General features: G+C 44.4%; 1 protein-coding gene across 5 annotated transcripts in view; it reads left to right on the forward strand.

Moving 5' to 3' along the window:
- mipol1 (mirror-image polydactyly 1) overlaps nucleotides 1–21622 on the forward strand; it is a 48239-nt gene extending 26617 nt beyond the window's left edge. For 4 of the 5 annotated variants that reach the window (XM_080293517.1, XM_080293519.1, XM_080293522.1 and 1 more), the window contains 4 exons: nucleotides 7642–7683; nucleotides 10848–10939; nucleotides 19011–19184; nucleotides 21339–21622. In XM_080293517.1, coding sequence (XP_080149643.1) covers nucleotides 7642–7683; nucleotides 10848–10939; nucleotides 19011–19184; nucleotides 21339–21405 — 375 coding nt within the window. In that variant the 3' untranslated portion in view covers nucleotides 21406–21622. The remainder of the gene's footprint in view (nucleotides 1–7641; nucleotides 7684–10847; nucleotides 10940–19010; nucleotides 19185–21338) is intronic. The other variant, XM_080293520.1, reaches the window with a different exon arrangement.
- Nucleotides 21623–22393: the final 771 nt, after the last annotated feature.

Below are 22393 nucleotides of genomic sequence, written 5' to 3' on the forward strand. Positions count from 1 at the left end.
CTGAGAACTAAAAGGAAATTCTCAATCTCTCCTTGTTGTATAGCTTAGCTTTTCAAACAGTTTTAACAGTTAGTTTAGTCTGACAAAAGCCGAATGACGAATTAGCGCTTCCAGTCAGAGACTGAGGCTACGTCCACACGTACACGGGTATTTTTGAAAACGGAGATTTTCCGTTTTCGTTTTAAAAAATAATCCCGTCCACACATAAAGGCAGAAATGAAGGAAAACGCTGCTATGAACATGCCAAAGCAGCAGGTGGCGCTAGATTCCTAACCGTGCAGAAATACTGGCTAATCAGAAGTCTAGAAGCCTCGGTGGGAAAAAGTAAACAAAGCTGGGGCATAGAAGCAGAACTGAGTCGTATGTGTGGAGGGACAGTAACTGTGTGTATATGTAAGCATTTAAACACTGCAGAGAGTAGAATTAACAGTAACAGTATTGTAGAAATTCATTTCACCGAAACAATAACGTGGCGCACAGTGTGACGCATGCACCAGTTTATTGTATTTCCAGACTTGCTTTCGGCACAATTTGCAGTGCACGCTACTCTGTTTTTTGTCAGACTTGAAATAGCCGAAATACCTTCACACTACGGAACTTCTATGGCTCTTCCGTTCGACAATCTCTCCGGCGTTGGAACCATCATCTGTTTTCTCTTCGGTCACGCTCGGTTGATTTTTCTAGTCGGCACACTCATTTCCTCCATTACGCACTGGCTGCTTCCCAAACAAACACACGTGCAGCTTGGCACTTGTGCTGTACGTAGCAAGTCACGCGACGTGACGCTGCGGCTGTGATTGGTTCGGCTCTGCGCTACTTAATTTGGATTGGCTGACCTTTTTTTTTTTTTTTTTTTTTTTTTAAGAGGACAAGAGCGGCGAGGTCTATCGCGATAGCTTAATTTCTCTATCGAGTAAAAGTTATATCGCGATACATATCGTTATCGTTCTATCGCCCAGCTCTATGTGATGGTGATGATGGTGATGGCGGTGATGATGGCGGTGATGGTGATGTGATTGTGATGATAATGATGGTGACTAGGGCTGCTCGATTATGGCAAAAATGATAATCACGATTATTTTCACTGAAATTGAGATCTCGATTATATGACGATATTTATTTAACCCTTTAAGACCTACCATAGAACCAAGTCCGCCAGAGCTTATATTATTTTTTTACATGTTGTAGTGCCATTTGTGGGAGCATTTCAAGTTGCTATACAACTGTTATAGCCCATATTTTAATAATATGTATGCATTAAGTCCATAGTAACTACATTAATTGCAAACAAGTGCAATAAACTACAAAAAAATTGAAAATCGTTTTTGTTTTTTTTACATATATTTCTTCTTTGAGAAATTTAAGAGGTTTATCCCTCAAAACTTTAAATACAAAAAAGTTGCAAAAAATAGTTTACAACAACAGGAAATTTATTTTGAGTGTCTTCATAGTTTTATTTTGGAGATACAGCAATTTTTATATACTGCAGGAAAAACGAAAAAACAATCCTATGATGCAAATTTGCAAAGAAAACAGCAGGTGCATCAAAATAAACTATTTCCAGCAGTGCAAACATCCCAGAAACTATTCAGAAAAGTCAAACATGACCAGTATCGGCTTTTAAGGCCTACAAGTAAAAAACTACATTTTCCGCGAAAATGACGTCACTTCTGGTTTCGGCCAGGAAATGGCGGACATGTGATAGTTCGAGCTGACGTCTGTTTCACTGTGGGAAGTGTTACGAACAGCTGATTGGATCGGCAAAGCTGTTTCTGTTTTTGTTCCTGCAAGCGCTTTTTATGCAATTTTTGCAAAGCTATATGTGGAAGGAAACCGTGACCGAGGACAAGCTGATGGCATCAGATGTAAGTACAACTCCTCTGGTTTCATATGCAAAACAAATTATTGCACTAGCTTACATGGTTCAGGTTCTACAGGGATTTAAAAAGGTTACACAAAACGGAGCGTGCTGGTCTGACCGGCTTTAAAGGGTTAACAATGACTTTAAAAAATAATATAAAATAGTGTGCAACACCACTGAAGTTTTTTTTTTACCTCTCTTTTCAACCAACGGCAGTCACTCTCCTCTCCAAATAACTTCTGCTTAGCTTTCCGAGCTTCCCTCGGGTCCTCTCAGCGGTCTCCAACCTTTTTTGCGCCACGGACCGGTTTATGCCCGACAATATTTTCACGGACCGGCCTTCAAGGTGTCGCGGATAAATGAGGGAGGGGCTAATAATCGGCTCAGACATTTTTAATGATCGTTGAAAGCCCAGATCGTAATCGTGATTAAAATTCGATTAATTGAGCAGCCCTAATGGTGACGATTGTGATGATAATGATGGTGACGATTGTGATTGTGATGATAATGATGGTGATGATTTTGATGGTCATAGTGGTGATGATGATGGTGATGTGATTGTGATGGTGACGATTGTGATTGTCATGGTGGTTGTGATGGTGATGTGATTGTGATGATAATGATGGTGATGATTTTGATGGTCATAGTGGTGATGATGATGGTGATGGTGATGTGATTGTGATAATTGTGATGGTCATGGTGGTTGTGATGGTGATGTGATTGTGATGGTGACGATTGTGATTGTCATGGTGGTTTTGATGGCGATGTGATTGTGATGATTGTGATGGTCATGGTGGTTGTGATGGTGATGTGATTGTGATGGTGACGATTGTGATTGTCATGGTGGTTTTGATGGCGATGTGATTGTGATGATTGTGATGGTCATGGTGGTTGTGATTGTGATGTGATTGTGATGGTGATGATTATGATGGTCGTGATGATGATGGTTGTGATGGTCATGATGGTGATGGCGGTGATGATTGTGATGGTGATGTGATGGTGATGATTATGATGGTCATGGTGGTGATGAAGATGGTGGTTGAGATGGTTGTTACGCCTTTAGTCTAGGCGTGTAGAGAAGCACATAAGGTTGAGAGAAGGAGGAGAGAGAAGCAAGCACCCGCCCTGGTTCCCAAACCAAACAGCCGAAACCAGCTATGGGTGAAAAAGGTGATTTTATTCAATGTCAGGAAGCGTAGCTCCAGGGTGAACCCAGGCCAAAATAATAAACAAAACCAACTAAGTCCCGCCAGAGAAGATAAGATAAGATAGAACTTTATTTTTATTTTTATTTTATTTTTTTTAAGAGAAAACTAACTAAACCCTAAGAAAGAAACAAAACAAACAAATGACAATACTATCTAGGGCTGCACGATTTTGCATAAAATGAGAATCACGATTTTTTGGCTTAGAATTGAGATCACGATTCTCTCACGATTTTCTTTTCCAGTATAAATATTTATTGCACTTATTAACTGCACATCAACTTCGTAACAGTTGAGACCGAACATAAAAACAATAAATAAACATTAAAAACAACAAATGTCTCACGTTTTGTTGTCGCCGCTAAATGTTGTACTGCTTGAAATTCTGTCTCCACCGTTGCTCGACACTGCGTGTATAGAGCAGGTAGTGCAACAATAGAAAAATAGGACAGCACTGTGTAGCGTTTGTCTAGGGTGTTGATCATTTTCCTAAATCCCTCGTTTTGCACAGTGTTGATGGGAGCCATATCTTTGGTCAGGTGATAAGTGATAGCCTCCGTAATTTCTTTGAGTTCGACGGGTATAGGGAAGCGCTGTATAAGGTTCCCATTATTGATGTTTGGGTGGTTGACCGGGACGGATTTTCTCCTGTCACTCTCTCGTCATCCCTGACGTGCTCTCCGTTGTTTTTTCCCTGCTAATTTTAGCATCACGCGGCACAGCTTCTGTATCACGTGGTATAAGGCTCTGCCCTTGTCATTTGTTGAGCAGGAAGAGTGAGCGCTTGTTTTCATGCAGAGTACGTCCCGGATCAAAATGCGGTACAGTCGTCGTCGTTTTTTTTTGTTTGTTTGTTTTTTTGTTTTTTTTAAATCGTTGTCATTTGGAAATGAGATCGCACATAAGTATGAATCGAGATCGCGATTTTCTAACGATTAATCGTGTAGCCCTAATACTATCCCTCGCTTCCTAGCCCAGAAATAGGAGAAAACATGTTAACTTGTTATTTTCTGTTATATCGCGAGAGTGCTGTTGCCCGTGAAGTGTTGTTGTTGTTTGTATGTAAAATGGCGGAACGAATAAAGCGCTGGGAATCGGAGTACGACGTTGTGTCTTTTGAGTTAACATTGGTAGCAGAGGATGGTTTCAAATTACAAAGTACCACCAAAGCTTGATGAAGCCAGGCCATACGAGTGCTGGAAGAATGAAGTTAATATCTGGAGACAAGTTACGGAGCTGGATAAAAAGAAACAGGCACTCGCGGTGGCGCTGGGGCTCGAGGGAAGAGCCAGAGATACGGCCATGGAGATACACGCGGAAGATTTGGACAAAGATGACTTGCAAAACTTGACGCGGTGTTTCAGAGAGAAGAGAAAGATCGCGCTTATGAAGCCTACTCGTGTTTTGACTGCATTGCAAAGAACCACAGCGTGTCCATGGCAGACTACATTATAGACTTTGAACAGCGTTATAACCGGATGAAAAAGTACAACATGACGCTGCCTGATGCTGTGCTAGCATTTAAGCTTCTAGATACAGCTTGTCTTGATGAGGAAAGTCGACAGTGTGCACGGACTTAACGTTTGCGTCTATGAAGTCTGCACTGAAACGGATTTTCGGAGGGAAAGTAACCGGAGTTTTCAGCGGAATTCAACTGAACCAAGATGCAGTTTTCCTTACGGAACAAAGAGGTCCCAAATACAAACGAAACAACGGTACTTCGTCGCGGAGTGGACAGCGACAACCACTACAAGGTACCAACCCACTTGACAAGTTTGGCAAGCGAACAAGATGTGCTATTTGTCAGAGCACTTACCACTGGGCGAAAGACTGTCCTCATCATAATGGTGACCAAGTAAAGCTAACTGAAGATGGGAAAGTGGAGGAGTGTAACATTACTTTGTACTAGAGATGGCACGATACCACTTTTTTATGTCCGATACCGATACCGATATCATAAATTTGGATATCTGCCGATACCGATATGAATCCGATATAGTGTGTTTTAATCAACAAAACTGTTTTTTTAAATATCTTGCTGCATTTTGTATAAGTTCATACTCAAGTTTAAAACAACAACTACACTAAAGCTATTCTGTTATACCTGTATACAAAAAAATATTTCATAGTTCAGCAATACTGATCAATCTAATAAACTTAAACCTACACCATCCTCCCTATTCTGGTATTTTAAAGAGTACTTAGCGTAAATATTAAGCAACCTAACTAATAAGGTTCCAACTCCCAGCAACAACAAAAATAAATAAATAAAAAATAGGGAACCACCCCTCACGCTCCACCTCATGATGCTTAATCGATGTAATCAACCTTAATTTGATGCAGTGTGAAAAAAATGCACAGAAATCAATTATTTTTCAAGAAATATTAAATAGATTCAACATCTTTCTTCAACAAAATTGCAGACTGCACAGATGGTACCTTCCCAAAGGAAAAAGTACTATAGCTTACTAGGGTATATATATTAGACTTAATAGTCACTATATACAGTAATTGACTTCTATTCATTTTACATCAAATTAAAACTTTGGGTGTCAGATAATTATTTATTAAAAGCTAGACATTTTAAATGAGAACAAGAAAGAAAAGTATGTCTTTGTGCCCCCTTTTCCCTGTTAATGCCCTATCGGCCCCCCTGGCTAAACTTTGCTAGATCCGCCCCTGCACAGTTACCAGCGTCAGCTACGTAGAAAAAGATCCTCGAGTAGAAAGTAATATTAAATACATTCTAACAACAGCTGATCAAGCTTAAATGTGCTGCTGTTGTTCAGCCGCTGGTTTCCTCTTTCTGGTGCAAAGTGGGCCAAAAACAAACAAGAGAGACGGACTCGCGACAGAAAAGCCGATCAGCTGATCATTAAGCAGTTTCATGATTGAAGTAGCAGCAAGAAGAGGCAGTCGCTCCATATATCGTTTGTTAAGCTTAACGCAGGAATGCTTTACAAACATTCAGAGATGGACTTACACACTTGCTTTACTTCTCTCGGGATAACTTTGTCGGAGATTAAATGCCGGGTTGCTAGCGAAGCTCCACATGCTATCCAGACCACCGACAGGTCCCGCATGCCACAGCCGCTCTATCACGTGATGCATACTGCTCCGACGTGCTAACGTTCTGAGGCGAGTTACGGCGTGTTGCAAGTTTTGTGAGGTGCTTTCGTGATATTTAATGGATCGGATTACATTTTTTATTTTTCTCCGATATCCGATCCAGTAATTTAGGTCGATACCGATACGTAATATCGGATCGGTCCATCTCTACTTTGTACACTAAAGCCAGACTCTGAAATCTTGCTGACTGAGGCACTGGGGTCAGCCATTATTGATACTGCATGTACACGTACAGTTTGTGGTCAGAAGTGGCTAGATAGTTACATGCGTGACCTGCCCGCGAAGTGTTGTTGTTGTTTGTATGTAAAATGGCGGAACGAATAAAGCGCTGGGAATGAGAGTACGACGTCGTGTCTTTTGAGTTAACAAAACAGTTCAAAAGAAAAGGCAGCTCACCCCTTCAGCAGCTCACCCCTTCAGCAGCTCACCCCTTCAGCAGCTCACCCCTTCAGCCTATGCATAAGTATAAACTCGAGTTTATACCCGCAGGTGGCGGCTCTCACAGAGCACGCTTACACAGATACAAAGTAACCCAAAAAGTTGGAGTCCAGGTCCGCGTCTGCTGTCAAAGCTGCTCGCTTGCTTCTCTCTCCCTCCTGGCAGCTGTCAGAGCGGGTTTTTGAACGCAGTCACCACGGTCCAATCAGCAGCTCTCTGCTCTTCATTAGGGGAAGGACCTGCAGAGAGACACAGTAAAGAGAAACACAGCAGCTCACACAGACTTTTTATGGCCACAGGTCGTAACAATGATGATGATTGTGGTGGTCATCATGGTTGTGATGGTGATGTGATTGTAACCGTGGTGATATCCTGTGGCTGTGACATCAGCGTGCAATGCATTTGAATGTTGTTGCAGTCCTGAGGGAATTTAAACACTTTGGTAAAGGCCTTATTTTCTCTCCATGAGCTCCACGCTCATTGAGTGGTAAAAGTCAAAGGTGAAACCCGTCTGTGATTCTGTTTAATGCCTGCAACTGGAGGCGGAGTTTCAGGCGTCTGTCTCGCCTGCTTCCTCTCACCTGTTTCCTGATTTTCTGACACCAGAATCTTACATAACCGTGACGACCAATCAGAGCTGCTCTGACAGCTGCGGCCTAAGGTTGGCCTAAGTGCTGACCTCTGACCTCTGTGACCCCTAAGGCTTCTGTCCTAAAACGTCTGCAGGCAGCATTCAGGGCTGAAAAACTCCACCATCAGTCAGACAGAAGCTGAGGTGTTCAGCTTGAATGATCACGTGTTTTCAGCGTGTCAGTGGATCAATATATGAGGAAACTGTAAAAACATGATTCTACACTTCGGACTGCTGAAAGAGCCGAGTGCCCACAGCTCAGCTCATTGATTAGGATCAATTGCTGAATGACTGATTATAGATATGAGTTAAAATGTGCGTTTGCAGATTGGTCCGATCAGTAACTGCAGATTAACTCTGTCCCTGTCTGCGTGCAGTGGAAACGCCTGGAACAAGAGAGAGAGCAGCAGGCAAGCGAGGTAAACACACACACACACACACACACACACACACACACACACACACACACACACACACACACACACACACACACACACACCCCTGGTCAATATTTGGATGTTTGCCTACAATAACACTATTTTTAACACTTCAGTACCATTACCTCTTAAAGTATTCTTTCTTCTAGCTCCTTTCACACTAAAAGTGACAAAGTGTGAAGCAAGGAAAGACACATCATCAAAGTTTATCAGTCAGAATAAACTAGATCATTGATTTTTTTAAATTTAATCAAAGAAATTACATTTTTAAGTTGAGCAGTTATTGATTTTTTAGGAGGTCCTTTACAAACATGGAAACGTTGGGTTTTAGTTTCATTGATTAAAGTTTGTTGTTTGTTGATGCGAGGTTTCTGTTTCAGTCGAGTCTCGGTAGAAGACTCGGTAGAAGAGCTGCTGCTCTGCCTGCGTCTGTTTTGTTCTTCTGATTAAATTTTGTTATTAATGTAGCGCCATCGTTTTTCCTGCTGAAGCCTGTTAATTAGGCTGAGGGCTCTGTGGGGATTAGAGCCTGGAGAGCTTTTTAATTTCACACACAAACTCAGCAGCTGCCGGCAAATTAACGCCAGGCGGCCAGAGAGCCGCCGCAGCCGACACCAGAAACCAGACGTTACAACGCACGCAAAACGTTTCCACGCAGACGTACACGTTAACACAGCATTCACAGCCGTCCTCTGCACACTTGACCTCTGGGCTTCCATTCGTGAACCTGGATCGACTCAGCGGAGACCTTCGATAAATCCAGGCCGCTTTCCATCTCTCTGATTGATTATCGATTACTGATCTTTGACGGCTCCGTCTGTCAGGTCTGTGCAGTCAAAAAAGTAAAACCAATATCAGTGATCCTGAAGTACTTGAGTAAAGTACTCAGTTACTCCCACAGTCAGTACAGTTACAGTGTGGATGTTGAAGGTCAATGGAAGAGGAGGAGCGTTTCATTTACTCCTCGCCGCGCTCCTCCTTCTGATAATTAAAGTTTCCTCTCGTCCTCACCTCCACATCCTGAGCCCCCCCCCCTCCACACACACACACACACACACACACACACACACACACACACACACACACACACACACACTCCTCATGTTAAAGGTCAAAGTAGTTCCTTTCATATACCCCCCTCCCTCCCTCCTCCTCCTCACCCCGTGCCTCTGTCACCTCCACCTCCACCTCCTGTCCTGTTGCTCCTCCATGCTAATTAAAGACAGCTCCCCTCTTTGGTGGTAAAGGTTCGGGCGGGCTCCTTTTATTACCTCCTCCCCCGTCCTCCCTCTTCGGTTGACCTTAACTCGTCGTGTTAAAGGTCAGCGCGGCGTCGTTCCCGCCTGCTCCTCACATCATTTGGAAATTATTCTGATTAATAAGTCGGGCAGCTCTTTTGAAGCGTCTCCTCCGGCCCGGCTGGAGAAGACACATATTGACTCTCCGGGTTTGGTTCCTCTTTTGATGTCTCGCTTTAAACTCCCAGACCTCGAGGGCTTCGATTAGCATAGGGGAGTAGGTCGGGATCAGGCTGCGGCTGACTTCCACACAGTCTGACCAAAGACACAGCCCGACGCAAAAGCGCGATGCAGCGGCCCGCCGCCGGTGGCCCGCCGCGGTTGTCCACAAATTCAGTTCCCTGTGCAGAGTCGCAGAGGAGGAGGACAAGAGGGGAGGAAGATACAGGAGGAGTGGTCAGCTGTTTGAAAGGAATAAAATAACAAAAAGTAATAAACTTTATTTAAAACATGTTTGTAAAACAAAACGCTTCACACGGTCTTTATAGGGATTAAAATCAGAGTGCGAGCTCCGCCCCCTCCGAACTCCCATAAAGGAAATTCATTAATCATGATGTCGGCTCCTCTAAAGAAATACAACATTCACTCGTAAAATACAGAACAAGTACAACGAATAATAAATAAAAAGTACATCTCTCCATCCATTCTCTTCTCCTTATCCTTCTCACAGTGACGGGGGTGGAGCCTATCGCGGCTACCATAGGGCGCGGGGCAGGGCACACCTGGATTGGTCTCCAGTCTGTCACAGGGCCAGCACAGGGACAGAGACAACCATTCACTAACTGCACGTGTGTGGATTGTGGGAGGAAGCTGGCGAGAACATGCAGCATAAAAGGCCCCGCCCACACGGTGGATTCGGACCCAGGGCCTTCTGTGCCACCGTGCTGCCTTTTATATTCATTCATGCCCATTAAAAATGGCTCCACTCAGTCCAGCACATCCTTGCATCCTCTCAGCAGACTTGCTGACTTCACCACGATGGCATCACCCATGTCCTTCTGGCAGCTGCAGCGCTCCGGCGGCGTCTGCGTTCTGCTCACTGATGACTCGTCAGAAACTTCAACCTCGGTGGAAACCATGGTGACGTTAAGTACAGTTCACAAGGACTCTGGACTCTGTGACGGTGACATGTATAAACTACAACACCCAGAATATGGACTACAAAACACTGCTGCTGCTTTACTGCCGCCTGGCCTCACTGTGGGCTCAGCAGGTCATAAAAACAGGAAGTATGACATCATTACAAAGACAGGCAGAGCTTTTAAAATGAAAACAGCCTTTTCTTCTTCTGTGGTCCTGCTGCAGCGCAGCCCAGAGGAACTCCCCCCTCCTCGTTTAAGGTTTAATCCACGACCGTAACCTAAACTGGACGATACAGACTCTGAAACACGCTGTGATTGGTCATGATGTCACTTCCTGTGTTGTTGCCTTTGCCATGCAGATTAAAACGCGTCCTCTCTCTCTCTCGTTGCCTCGCCGGCGCCTTACTAACGCATCTAATCCTCATCATTACCGTTAATTTACGGTGCTCGACAAACGCAGAAATCCCCTCTGATTCCCACAATGCACCTGTAAACCCCTCCTCATTACGCGCAGTGTTGACACGCGTTAGAGTTAATTAGTCCATTAGTTAATTAATCCTTTATTTGAACAGGAAGTAGCGCTGAGAGCCATGGCTTGATCTCTTCGTGAGCACGAGCAGTTAAAACACAAACACATGGTTAGGTCGGCCAATCAGAGCGCGGCTCCCAGAAGCCTCGGGTGGATTGATGTAACGTGCCTCTCTGCTGCTGGTGTTGACTGAAATCAGCTGATTACCTGTAACTGACGCGTGTTTCATCCAATCAGGAGCTGCAGAAGGTGCAGATGGAGAGGGACGGTGCTCTGGAGGACCGGCGGCGGCTGGGAGCGGAGGTTCGGGCCCTACGAGCCAATCACAGGTCAGCACACACGAGTCTGAACTTAAAGATGTTCATCCACAGGAATGTGGAGAAATCTGTGGTTTCGGTCCAAACAAGGACCCAGATCTCAGAGACACCAAATAGCTGATTTAAGGTGTCAGTTAAAATATGTCAGAGCTTTGATTTAAATCTGTGGTTTTATTGTGAAAGTCCCTTATCACTTCCTGCTGTGGATTTATCAGTGAGTAATATTAGGAGCGGCTGATTTCAGCTGGGTTATGTCCTTTCAGTTAGTGAAATCATAAAAAATAATAATATTTTCCATGATTTCATCATCTCTAATTAGTGGCAGGACTTCTGTGAGCAGTTTTGTAGGAATGGGATCTAAAAGACACGTTGATGGTTTGGAGGAAGTAATTATTGAAGTTAACTCAGAAAGATCGATTGGAGAAAAAGAGTCTAACTTAATAACATCAATGGTACTGAAAGTAGCTGTAGATAATATTACATCTGTGGGATGATTTTGAGTCATTTTTTCTCTAATTGTTAACATTTCACTTGTGAAGAAGTTCATGAAGTCATTACTAGTTTTCACCTGCAGCCCATCTCATCCCAAACCATCTCACCATCAATCACCATTGAGTTTAGGTAAGGTGACTGTGGAGCCCAGGCCACCTGGCACAGCACTCCATCATTCGGTCAAGCAGCCCTTACACAAGGTGTGTTTGGGGTCATTGTCCTGTTGGAAAATAAATGATGGGATGTAAGGTTGGGCGATTGGGCGAATATATCCACTGAGGCTGAGCCTTTCACCAATCAGTTTTACTAGAGAGATTTATTTATTTATTTATTTGTCCATGAGTACGTTTGCTGATAATGTTGGTTGAGGCTAAGAGAAGCAGTCAACGGAAAAATAATAGCACTGTTTTAATGGCACCCTCTTCCAGCGGCAAGCAAATGCACCCTCCTCAAAGTGCGCCCAAATGCAGCGATTCATTTACTCAAACTCATAACAGAAAGAAAGAAAGGCAGTAGCCTATGTTCAGAAAAATCCAAAAACCTTATTTAAAAAACCTACAATGGCGGGAGGAAAACAAAGAGAAACTGGCTTCTTTTTTCCACTATAACCGTGTTTATCTGTCTTACACAGTTGACCCAACAACAAATGCAAAATTAAACCAAAAGTAAGCTGAAAATCAAAGTCTCTTCCAGTGAGCATTAAAAAAGTTAAGTGTTTTGTGCAATTTGGCGCATCTCAAATAAATTAACAGATAAATAAATAATCCAAAAAGTAGCTATGTTATGAAACAAACAAGAAAAGTAGGTAAAATATTCCCTCCAAACAAAACTTATAAATTCTAAACGCACAAATCAGTCCATGCATGATTACATTGCTCCGCCCATCAAAAAGTCTGCTCCTGTGCGAATATATCACCTGTTGTTGGCGACTGGACTGATGGTTGTTGGTTGGAAAATTTCTACATATCACCCAACCTTAATGGGATGGCATGTCGCTGCAGGATGCTGTGGTAGCCATGCTGGTTCCGTGTGCCTTCAATTTTGAATGAATCCCCACCAGTGTCACCAGTAAAAGACCCCCACACCATCACACCTCCTCCTCCATGCTTCACAGTGGGAACCATGTAGAGACCGTCCATTCACCTTTTCTGTGTCGCACAAAGACATGGCAGGTGGAATCAAAGATCTCAAATTTGGACTGATCAGACCAAAGCACAGATGGTCTAACGTCCATTTCTTGTGTTTCTTGGCCCAAACAAATCTCTTCTTGTTGCTTTTCCTTAGTCGTGGTTTCTCAGCAGCTATTTGACCATAAAGGCCTGATTCACACAGTCTGCTCTGAACAGTTGATGTAGAGATGTGTCTGCTACTGGAGCTCTGTGTGGCATTTATCTGGACTCTGCTCCGAGGTGCTGTCAACTTGGGATTTCTGAGGTTGGTGACTCGGATGAATGTATCCTCAGCAGCAGAGGGGTCTCTTGGTCTTCCTTTCCTGGGGCATCCTCAGGTGAGCCAGTGTCATCGTAGCACCTGGTTTTGAGACTGCACTTGGGGACACATTCAAAGTTTTAGCATTTCCACGGACTGACTGACCTTCAGTTCTTAAAGTAATGATGGAGTGTCGTTTCTCTTTACTTAGGGGGAAATCCAGGTGAACACTCTTGTCTCTCTCCAAACAATCCAAACACGAATCCACTCGAACACTCGTCACTTAGGGAACACCGGGGAAAACAGTCCAGAGGGTCTGCACACAAAGAAACGCTCGTTAGATTCCAAACACACAACTACATGGAAAAACACTTGCTAGACGCTCAACTTTCACTGATGTGATTCTCACAACGATCCAGCGAAGAACAGCCGTTGCTTCCTGGCTTGAATGCCATCCACACTGATGAGGCACAGGTGTTTCCTCCTTCGAGGGCGTGAACCTATAATGAGAGAGAGAAACACCGGCTACATAGGACCCTACACCGCCGGGCAGAACATGTTCCCTCTAAGCCTGAAGGGAAAAAGAAGGAACACACATGTAAAGGAAGCACTCAAAATGTGTGGTTATCCTAATTGGGCTTTCATCAAATCAGCAAAGAGGCACAGAAAAGAAGATCAGACACCAGCGAGGGAGGATAAAAAGGACAGACGCGACAACATTGTCAGCCCCTATGTAGCCGGTGCACAACATGAACGAAACCCAACAGAAAGCATCAGAGAGGTCAGAGGGCGCGGTTTCAGGACCGGCCCTGAGGAAGAACACTCGGGCTGAGGCCCCACTCGGCAGTCACAGCGAAGCGCCGCAGTAGCCTGAGTCAGAATAAAGATGAGCAGCGAGGCGTCCACGCTGGCCAAACTGTGAGTCTCCATAAATCATCAGGATTGATGCTGGACGCCTGCTGAGATGTCGGGGGGGGGGAATCAGGATTTTTGTTTGATTTCAGTTTTCTTGGTGGAAATAAAAACTAATTTCCTGTGATTTTACTTCATTAAACCCTGTGTGTGTGTGTGTGTGTGTGTGTGTGTGTGTGTGTGTGTGTGTGTGTGTGTGTGTGTGTGTGGGGTCTCAGGTATTACAGCCTCAAAGTGGGGACGTTTTGTTCCTCTCACGGGCTCGGAGCTGGTCTCAGTACTGGTCCTGAGCAGTCTGAAGGCTCACAGCTGGATTTCTGAGCCCGGCAGGCTGACAGATGTGTGTCAGATGGTTTTTCATCAGTGTGTTGGTCCACGGGATTAGCAGGACGTCAGAAGAAGATTGACCTTTGACGTGTTGGTCACATTCTGTGTTTGCTGTGTTACAGTTTCTGTTTATTCTCTATTATTGGTGGTTTTTCTCAGGGTCTCTGTGCTGATTTGATGCCCTCACAGGAGAGATATTTGGTTATTGTTCAGTTTGCAGCCAATCAAAAAGCTGCACTTCAACCTCTGAACCAGGCATGTTCAGTCTGACGTATTAGTACCTCTGAGGAGGTGCTATAGTGTAGAAGTAAAAAAAAGCAGCTGGATTTCTTTCATGTTGTGTTGCCTGTTGTTAGCGATCCTGTCAGATCACAGGAAATGCGTCCCAGCGTGAAGACTGATTTAAAATATCCAGACAGTGATTCCTTCTGATTTCCTCAGACTGAAACATAGTTATTTATGCTTAAAGTCTCTTAGTCCTGATCAGACGCCGCTAACCTCAGCAGTGCAGACCGGGTTAGATAAAACAGATCTCAGCAGGTCAAAGGTCAGGCCTGTGTTTGTGTACTTGGTTTCTTCGCTGATGGCCCAAACTGGAGGTGGGTTTAAAAACTCCTGAACCAATTTTAAATATAAATGCATTTTATCAGAAACGGCAGAGTGTCAGCTTAGAGCTCAAAAAACTATTTCTATTAACAAACAGCTGAAACAGTAAATGAGAGCAGGTAAACAGATTCTGCACAAAGATGTAAACGCCGAGCGGGGATTGTCACCTGACGGCACAGACGCGCTGTCCGGCTGGAAGCCGACAGCTCAGATTCAGAAGCTGCAGGTTTCATCTCTCTGACTGAACCAGCAGCAAAAGAAGATCAAACTGCGCTTCACGTTTGAGAAACATCGTCATGAATTCTTTGGCTGTTACTTCCTGCACAGCTCTCGGTCTCTGTGTCCTCAGAGACCAGTTTACCATCAGATCTGTTTTTCTTACCACACACCAGTCTGCTGTTGTGTTCAGTGCTGTCGGCCTCTGACATCTAAACTTTTACAAATGACTGCTCAGCTGTAATCACACCTCTGTAACTCTGCTTCACTTCAGCAGCATCAGGTTCACATGTTGATTCATGGTTTTATTTTAAGGTGCTATAAAAAGCCAGGCCAGGAAAATCTGCTTCATGTTTTTATCCTCAGTTACTTGGACACAAAGGCCTCTGCTGCGATGCTCACACCTCTGATCAAGTCTCACGGTGTCAGTACTGATAGATGATCAGAAGCTGAATCCAGGCGTTATAGGAATCAGCGAGGATACCCAGTAATGGTAAATGGTAAATGGACTAGTTCTTATATAGCGCTTTTCCACTCTTCTGAGCACTCAAAGCGCTTTACACAACTTGTGCATTCACCCATTCGCACAAGCACAACTGACATTCACACACATTCATACTCCGATGAGAGCAATTTCGGGTTAGTATCTTGCCCAAGGATATTTGGCATGCAGACTAGGGGAAGCCGGGAATCGAACCACCAACCTTCCGATCAGTAGATGACCTGCTCTACCACCTGAGCTACAGCCACCCAGTAATAAGTGATATGTTGCTTGTGTGAGGTTGTACAGACGTATTTTTAAAACCTGCTGAGAGTCTAATTATTTTTTTATGTGTATAACAAAGTGAGACAGGGTGCGCTTTCTTCTGTTCCCGTCGGACGTGTTTTTGTGTTTGTGCCTTCGATGTAATATTGTGTGACGTCGGGTGTCTGCTTTGTCACCATGAAGTTGGAGAGATGTCTCTCGCTGATGTCGACGTCTGAGATTCAGGAATGGTTTCTGCAGACTCTTGGACAGGTGCAGCGGCGTCTGTGACCGCTCATCAGTGGTTGTCTTTGTGTGTTTACTCTTTAAATGTTTCAAACGGTGCTTATCACTAAGATATTCTCAGATATTAACACTGTGTGTATGCATTAGGGCTGGGCGATATGACCCAAAATTCATATCTCGATATTTTTTAGCTGGATGGCGATATAAGATATATATCTCGATTTTTTTTTTAAAGCCATAAGTTAAGAACAAAAAGAGAGTTCTTAGTCACACTGTGTCCCAGATGTCACACGGGCACTTTTATTTACATACAGCGTAGATGTACATGAAGAAATTACTCAAAAATAAATTATCAGCATTTATTAAATAATCATGGTCCATAAATAAAAGAAAACAATGTTGTTTTTGTGCATAACAAAAAGCTCATAATTGTGCAGTCAAAATGTAAACTAATAGACGCTGAGCGTAATAACAAAGAGACAGATTTCACAGCTGCACCACGTCTCTGAACAGGTGCCGTTTGTGGTCCTTATACACACACAGTACGTATCACTCCGCGAGGCTCCTCCTCGGTAGCCGTAATCCTCCGACAATCCATCAAGCGGTGCAGCTCCGTAGCAAAGTCATAATAAAACATTTTTGACAGATTGCTGAGCGCTGTGTACCACATAAAATCGGTTCGCGGTCAGTAAGCACAACCAGAATTCATACATAAGGCGCACTGTCGAGTTTTGAGAAAATGAAAGGACTTTAGGCCGTGCAGCCCCTCCGGGCTGCATGTCGTTAGCGCGGTTAGCTCGCTAACACGTTGACGCCGTCCAGCCCCACGCACGGGGCGATCCGCGGTAACTCGCTAACGGAGATTTTCCGCTTTCATCTTGTCATTGCCTGCAGGTGAAGCTATGGGGGAGGCGGAGTTGTGTTCAGTGAAGGAGAGGCGAGGCCGAGTAACGTTGCGTAGAGACAAAAGTGGACGAAAGAGAGGCAAACCTGCGGCTCCACAAGTATAATTATAACGTAACATAGACTATATCGATATAAACGATATTGTCACATCTTATATCTCGTATGAAAATATATCGATATTTTTTAAAAAACTCGATATATCGCCCAGCCCTAGTATGCATTGTATTCCTGTTTTCCTTTCATTCAGTTTTATGGATTTATATGAGCTGTGCTGAACCACAAATTGAAGTTTTAGGACGTCCTGCTCCAACATGGAAAACGTTTCAGCAGAATTGAAGCGGTCGAGTGTGATGAAGTGAGAAAATATCAGATGCAGCACGAGGATCAGAAAACTGCTGAAGGTCCTGACGACGATGCTGTTGGTTCCTCTCTTCTGTTTTTAAAGTGTTCTGTTTCTAATTTGGTCTGAACTTTGACCTCTGACCAGTGATGGGGATAACAGCGTTACTTTTTTCAGTAACGAGTAATCTAATTACCATTCCTATCGTTACAACGCCGTTACCGTTACTAACAACAAAATGCGGTCGCGTTACTATTTTTCACCAAACAGACGGTTGAAGCTGTGTTCAGTTTATTGCAGCTTATATCAGCTGCAGGAAGTAGCTGTAAGTAATCTGGACGCTGCAGCTTTAAGCAGCTGCGCACTCCCACGGACCGCGATCACGATCACTGTCTAGCACAACACCTGGAGCTCAGGAGGCAAAACAATCGTATGAGTGCTGCTGTTTGACTGAGGAAGAATAAAGTAGTTGTGGTAAACAATCACATGACCAAGATGACAAAGCAACAAGGTGACGTATACCAGTTTATAAACGGTGTTGATGGGCCAGTAAAACCAGAGTCGTGATAAACAATTTATACGCCTGTTTTTCCTGAATAGCTTCACGTTTACTGTCTAAGGACAGCAGCGAGACCTCTCTGCTCAAACAAAACAAAAAACAGCCCGTTCATGTTGGTGGAACAATGCACCATGTCAACCAATCAAAAAATGATATGGCAACATGACGTTTGTTGTTTAGGAACAGGAGGAAGATTTAGGAGTGACGGAGAGAGAGAGAGAGAGAGAGTGGAAAAAGAGAGAGCGAGATGTGAGAGATTTGTGACGTTTAGCGTGTTTGGAGTGGCACAAATAATTTGTCTTATTAAATGCAGAACAGCTGATTGTTCTGTAAACAGTTTAAGTGGTTTAAAAAAAAAGGGTAAAAGGTAAATGGCTGCAAATAACTTTGTTTGCAAAACTTGTGCATAGATTTTAAAACTGACAAATATTTGCATTTAAAGTTATGAAATATGATTCAATAAACATGTTTGTGGTTGTTACAGTAAAAAATAACTTTTTCTACTCAGATTTTATGTTTTTTGTCTGATTGTAGATCAATGTTGTTAATACAGTAGTCAGAATGAAAACATGACTGTAAATTCAGACACGTGAGGTTGTGCTGAAAAGGATGAGACCAAACACGGCAAATAAACAGTTTTTAAAGGTGAAATGTGGAGGAAACATCAAAGTGGTTAAAATGGCCAATTATACCCTGGACCTCAGAGGGTTAAACGTTTATTTTAAGTAACACAATAGTTACTTTTCAAGTAATTAAATACCTTTAGAATCTTGTAACTCAGTTACTTTTTTGAAGAAGAACCTAGTAACTATAATTAATTACTTTTTCAAAGTAACTTGGCCAACAGTGCCTCTGACCTGTCTGTTTACTTTTAAGTAACCTAGCACCTATCGATATCCCACCGATCGATTATTTATCAGCTGCTTCGCGCTGACGATCACAGCAGCTTTAAAGCCGTCTGAAGCTCAATAATCAATAATAATCAATAATACCTGTTGATGTGCTGCAGCTCACGTCACACTGCCGCCTCTGAATCATTTTTATTTAAGTGCTTTTTAAATAAACTGCTGGTCGACGTCTGTTTCCCTCAGTGTTTACAGTTGGATGTGTGAACGTGTGGAAGCTCACTGGTTCTTCATCACTTTTTTACCTGTTAGCCAGTTTGTTTTATTTATTTATTATAAAGAATCGTTTTCATATTTTTAAGTTTCTGAAAATATAAAATAAATATATAATAAACCCATTTTTTCCCAGCATGCACTCTGACTGTCAGTTTAACAGGAACGTCCTCCTCTTCCCCTCTCAGATCTCAGGACTTAGCCCCGCCCTCCCAGCCCTTGTTGCGAGCTGATAGCGTTTCTCCTGAGGCCCCACCCCTGATGGATAAGCTGCAGCAGCTGATGAAGGAGAAGCAGAGCGTGGAGGCGGAGCTTCAGCGCTGCCAGGAGGCAGAGCGAGAGGCCACTGAGCAAGTGCGCAGGTCAGAGCCTTCACTTCCTGTTTGTTGCGTTCTCTGTTCTGATTGGCTGCTGCTGCTGAAGCCATGTATAATATTTTTGTATGTTCTGCTGCAATCGCCATGACAACAGAAACACTCTGTTACATTAGGTACGTGGTCCTAATGTTGTGGCGACTGGTGTTTCGGTTCTGCTCATGAAGCTGCCGCCGTGCCGCAGACGCAGCGCTTCGTTGTGTCTGTATCAGAGTGAATCTAACAGTTCTTCAAATTAATCGAATCTGATTTTTTAAGGTTTGGGAGACGTGAACATCAGTTTTACCCATTTGGTGCATAACAGTAGCTTAATGTTAGAGCACTCCTCCTCTTCATCGCACAGTAATCACACGCTGCTGCTCAGAAGAAGAACAAAAACAGAGGAATGAAACTCGAGAGAATCTGCAGCGTAGCTTCAGCCCAGTTTCAAGTCCAGAGGGCCGATTTTACTGCAGACTGAACCGAGCTTTAAAGACCTGCAACGGCTGAGAGTCTCTGCAGACTGTGGGAGAGGATTTTTATGATGACAGGAACCAAACTCGGACCTCTGCGGTTCGGCCCGGCAAGCCTGAAGAAGTTTTTCTGCATGAAGATGTCCCTCAGCTCTGACGATGGCGAGGTCTTCTCCTCGAGCGTTCAGAGCCGTGCCCGGCTTATTTCTCATGATTTTAGAAACCGTGTCTCTAAAATCATTCGAAATGACGGGTGGAGACTCCAGTGGTGGCGTTTCATGGTGAGCTGACGGTGTCAATCACGTTTGACGCAGAGGAAAGGTTTACCTAAAGAATGTCCATCAAACAAAATAAACTTTCTTTTGTTTGATGTCGTCACAGAGAACTGTGCGGACAGCCTGCCAGTGGTGAGCTCTGAAACATGGCTTTATGTATTATTAATAATGATTACTGAACTGCCTCGCAGCTGTCAGGAAACATCAGGTGAGCTGCTGTTTGTGGCCCACAGGTGTGACGGGCAGGTACTGAACCCTCAGAGCTTGCTGGGACAGGTCGGCAAGAATGATGACGCTTTCAGGCTCCCGGCGAGTCTCCTTGTTCACATCACAAATAAAAGTTCGTAGGACCCTGAAATCCGCTGCGGTTTAAATTAGCAGCAACATCTGAGTAGCTGTTCTTCAGCCTGAGGAGATTTTATCTCTGCGCTGCTCTTCATCAACGGCAGGAGCACGTGACTCTGAGCCGAGAGCCTGAAACAGGCTGACGATCCGAGCTGATCGATCGGGAAATAACTGTGCCTGAGGGTCAGAGGTCAGACGAGGTCCTAACTCAGCCGTGAGACTGCTAGAGAGAGCCAGATGTTTGATTTCTCCTGACAGATGTTATCCAGGTGCAAACCTTGTCACCTGTTCATTGGCTCACTGATCTCTTGTGCAGGTGATCAATAAGCTGGTTCTCTGGACAGTCCGGCGAGAGCACAGTGACCGATCGGTGAAGTTGCCTCGGAAAGTCTCACAGACTCCGGGAGGCGTTCAAAGACCGGTTAAGCATGTGGGACTAAGGAGATTTGGTGTGATGATTCATATTCAGCAGACGAGGGTGTGCGAGTGTCTGCGGCGAGCCGATGAGGAGAATTAATCCGTCAGATTCCTGCTCCTGCAGGATGGCGCTCCGACGCCGGATAACGTGACTTCTTCTTCTGCTGCGGCGCGGCGGCTCATCAGTTGAAGATGAAGGGATGAGATTCATGATGAAAACAGCTTAAGTCGTCCGTCTGCGTCCCGCACTGTCCTCCTGGGCTCAAACCCGTGGCTTTCCGCTCTAATTTGGCTGCCAGCGGGGGGGCGCATGGCGCTGAAGAGCCTCCCAAGTTTCTGAACAGCGGAGAGGAATATTTGCTCTGGGTGGGGGTGGGGGGTATTACAGAGGGAAGTTTAATTTGATTTAGAGAGAGTGAGAGTGAGCGAGCATCGCCGACTGCTGGAAAGTCATTCAGGTCGCTCCCCCCCCACACACACATTTCATCTTCCTCTCACTTTCCTCATCATTTCCTCCCGTTAGTCAGAGAACTGAGGTCACAGCATCAGAGCAGTGGCCACAGAGGATCACCGCCATCATCATCACCGAGCTCTTACAAACCTCGTCAGAACATCAGAGTTCAGCGTCACTAACGGGAAATCTTTCTCCTCAGGTTGGAGCGTCTGGTCGAGGTGCTGAGGAAGAAAGTTGGAACAGGAAGTGTCCGCGCTGTCATCTGAGCGGCCGGATGTCCTGATCAGTGAAGACAGCAGCAGCTCAGTGACGATGATGATGTTTCCTTCTCGTCGTCTTAGCTTCGGCTCTAAAACCCAAAAAAGCTTCAAACTTTCCGGAATCATGAATGAAATTTTTCTCTCAATCAAACGTTTTTGTTGTTCTGACATTTTAAAATCAATCAAATGTTTTTTGTTGTTTAATAAAACAGTGATGCCGTGACTTCTGTTTCCTGATGGTTTATTGGTCGATTGGTTGATTGTGGAGTTTCAGAGAGCCCCGCCCCTCCCCTAGGGTCTTTAATTGGAGATCAGTGTCTTTTAGTTCTTGTGTTGATTTAAGGTTCTTCTTAAATTCGCCTGTTTTAAACTGAATCTCTGCTCGGTTTCATTTCTGAGGATCACCGTGACAACCGCGATGAAGCCGCTCTGACTTCGTGTTCCCAAAACTTCTAATTAAAATTTAACTTTGACAAGTTTCCTGGCTCGGTCACATGGCGCCCTGAGCACGCTCTTCTTCTTCTGTCACGCCATCAAGGTTCAAGGTTCTTTTTTGCCCTTTGTGCATAAACCAGCAGTCAAGGGTGAGTGCAGAGAGCTCGGCCACAGTAAGCATGTCGACACCCGCTTTACAAGAGGGGCGGCGGTTTATACACAGGAGTAATTATATCACACTACTTCAGTATTCTGAGCTCTCCTGGCCGAGGAGGCGTCCTGCTCCGCCCCGCACCATCACCCCGCCTCCACCAAACCTGGCACAGTGCAGTCAGACCAGTACCGTTCCTGGCAACCACCAAACCCAGAGTTTGATCGGTCGTCCCAGAGAGCACTGCTCTAGAGTACAGTGGCGCCGTGCTTTGCTCCGCTGTGTGCCTTGTAGGGATGGGTATCGTTTAGGTTTTATCCGATACCGGTGCCAAATCGGTACTTTTGAAACGGTGCCGGTGCTTAAATGGTGCTCAAACCGGTGCTTAAAGAATGGAGAACACAAACT

Source organism: Astatotilapia calliptera, chromosome 19, assembly GCF_964374335.1.
Source record: "Astatotilapia calliptera chromosome 19, fAstCal68.1, whole genome shotgun sequence".
NCBI lineage: Eukaryota > Metazoa > Chordata > Actinopteri > Cichliformes > Cichlidae > Astatotilapia > Astatotilapia calliptera.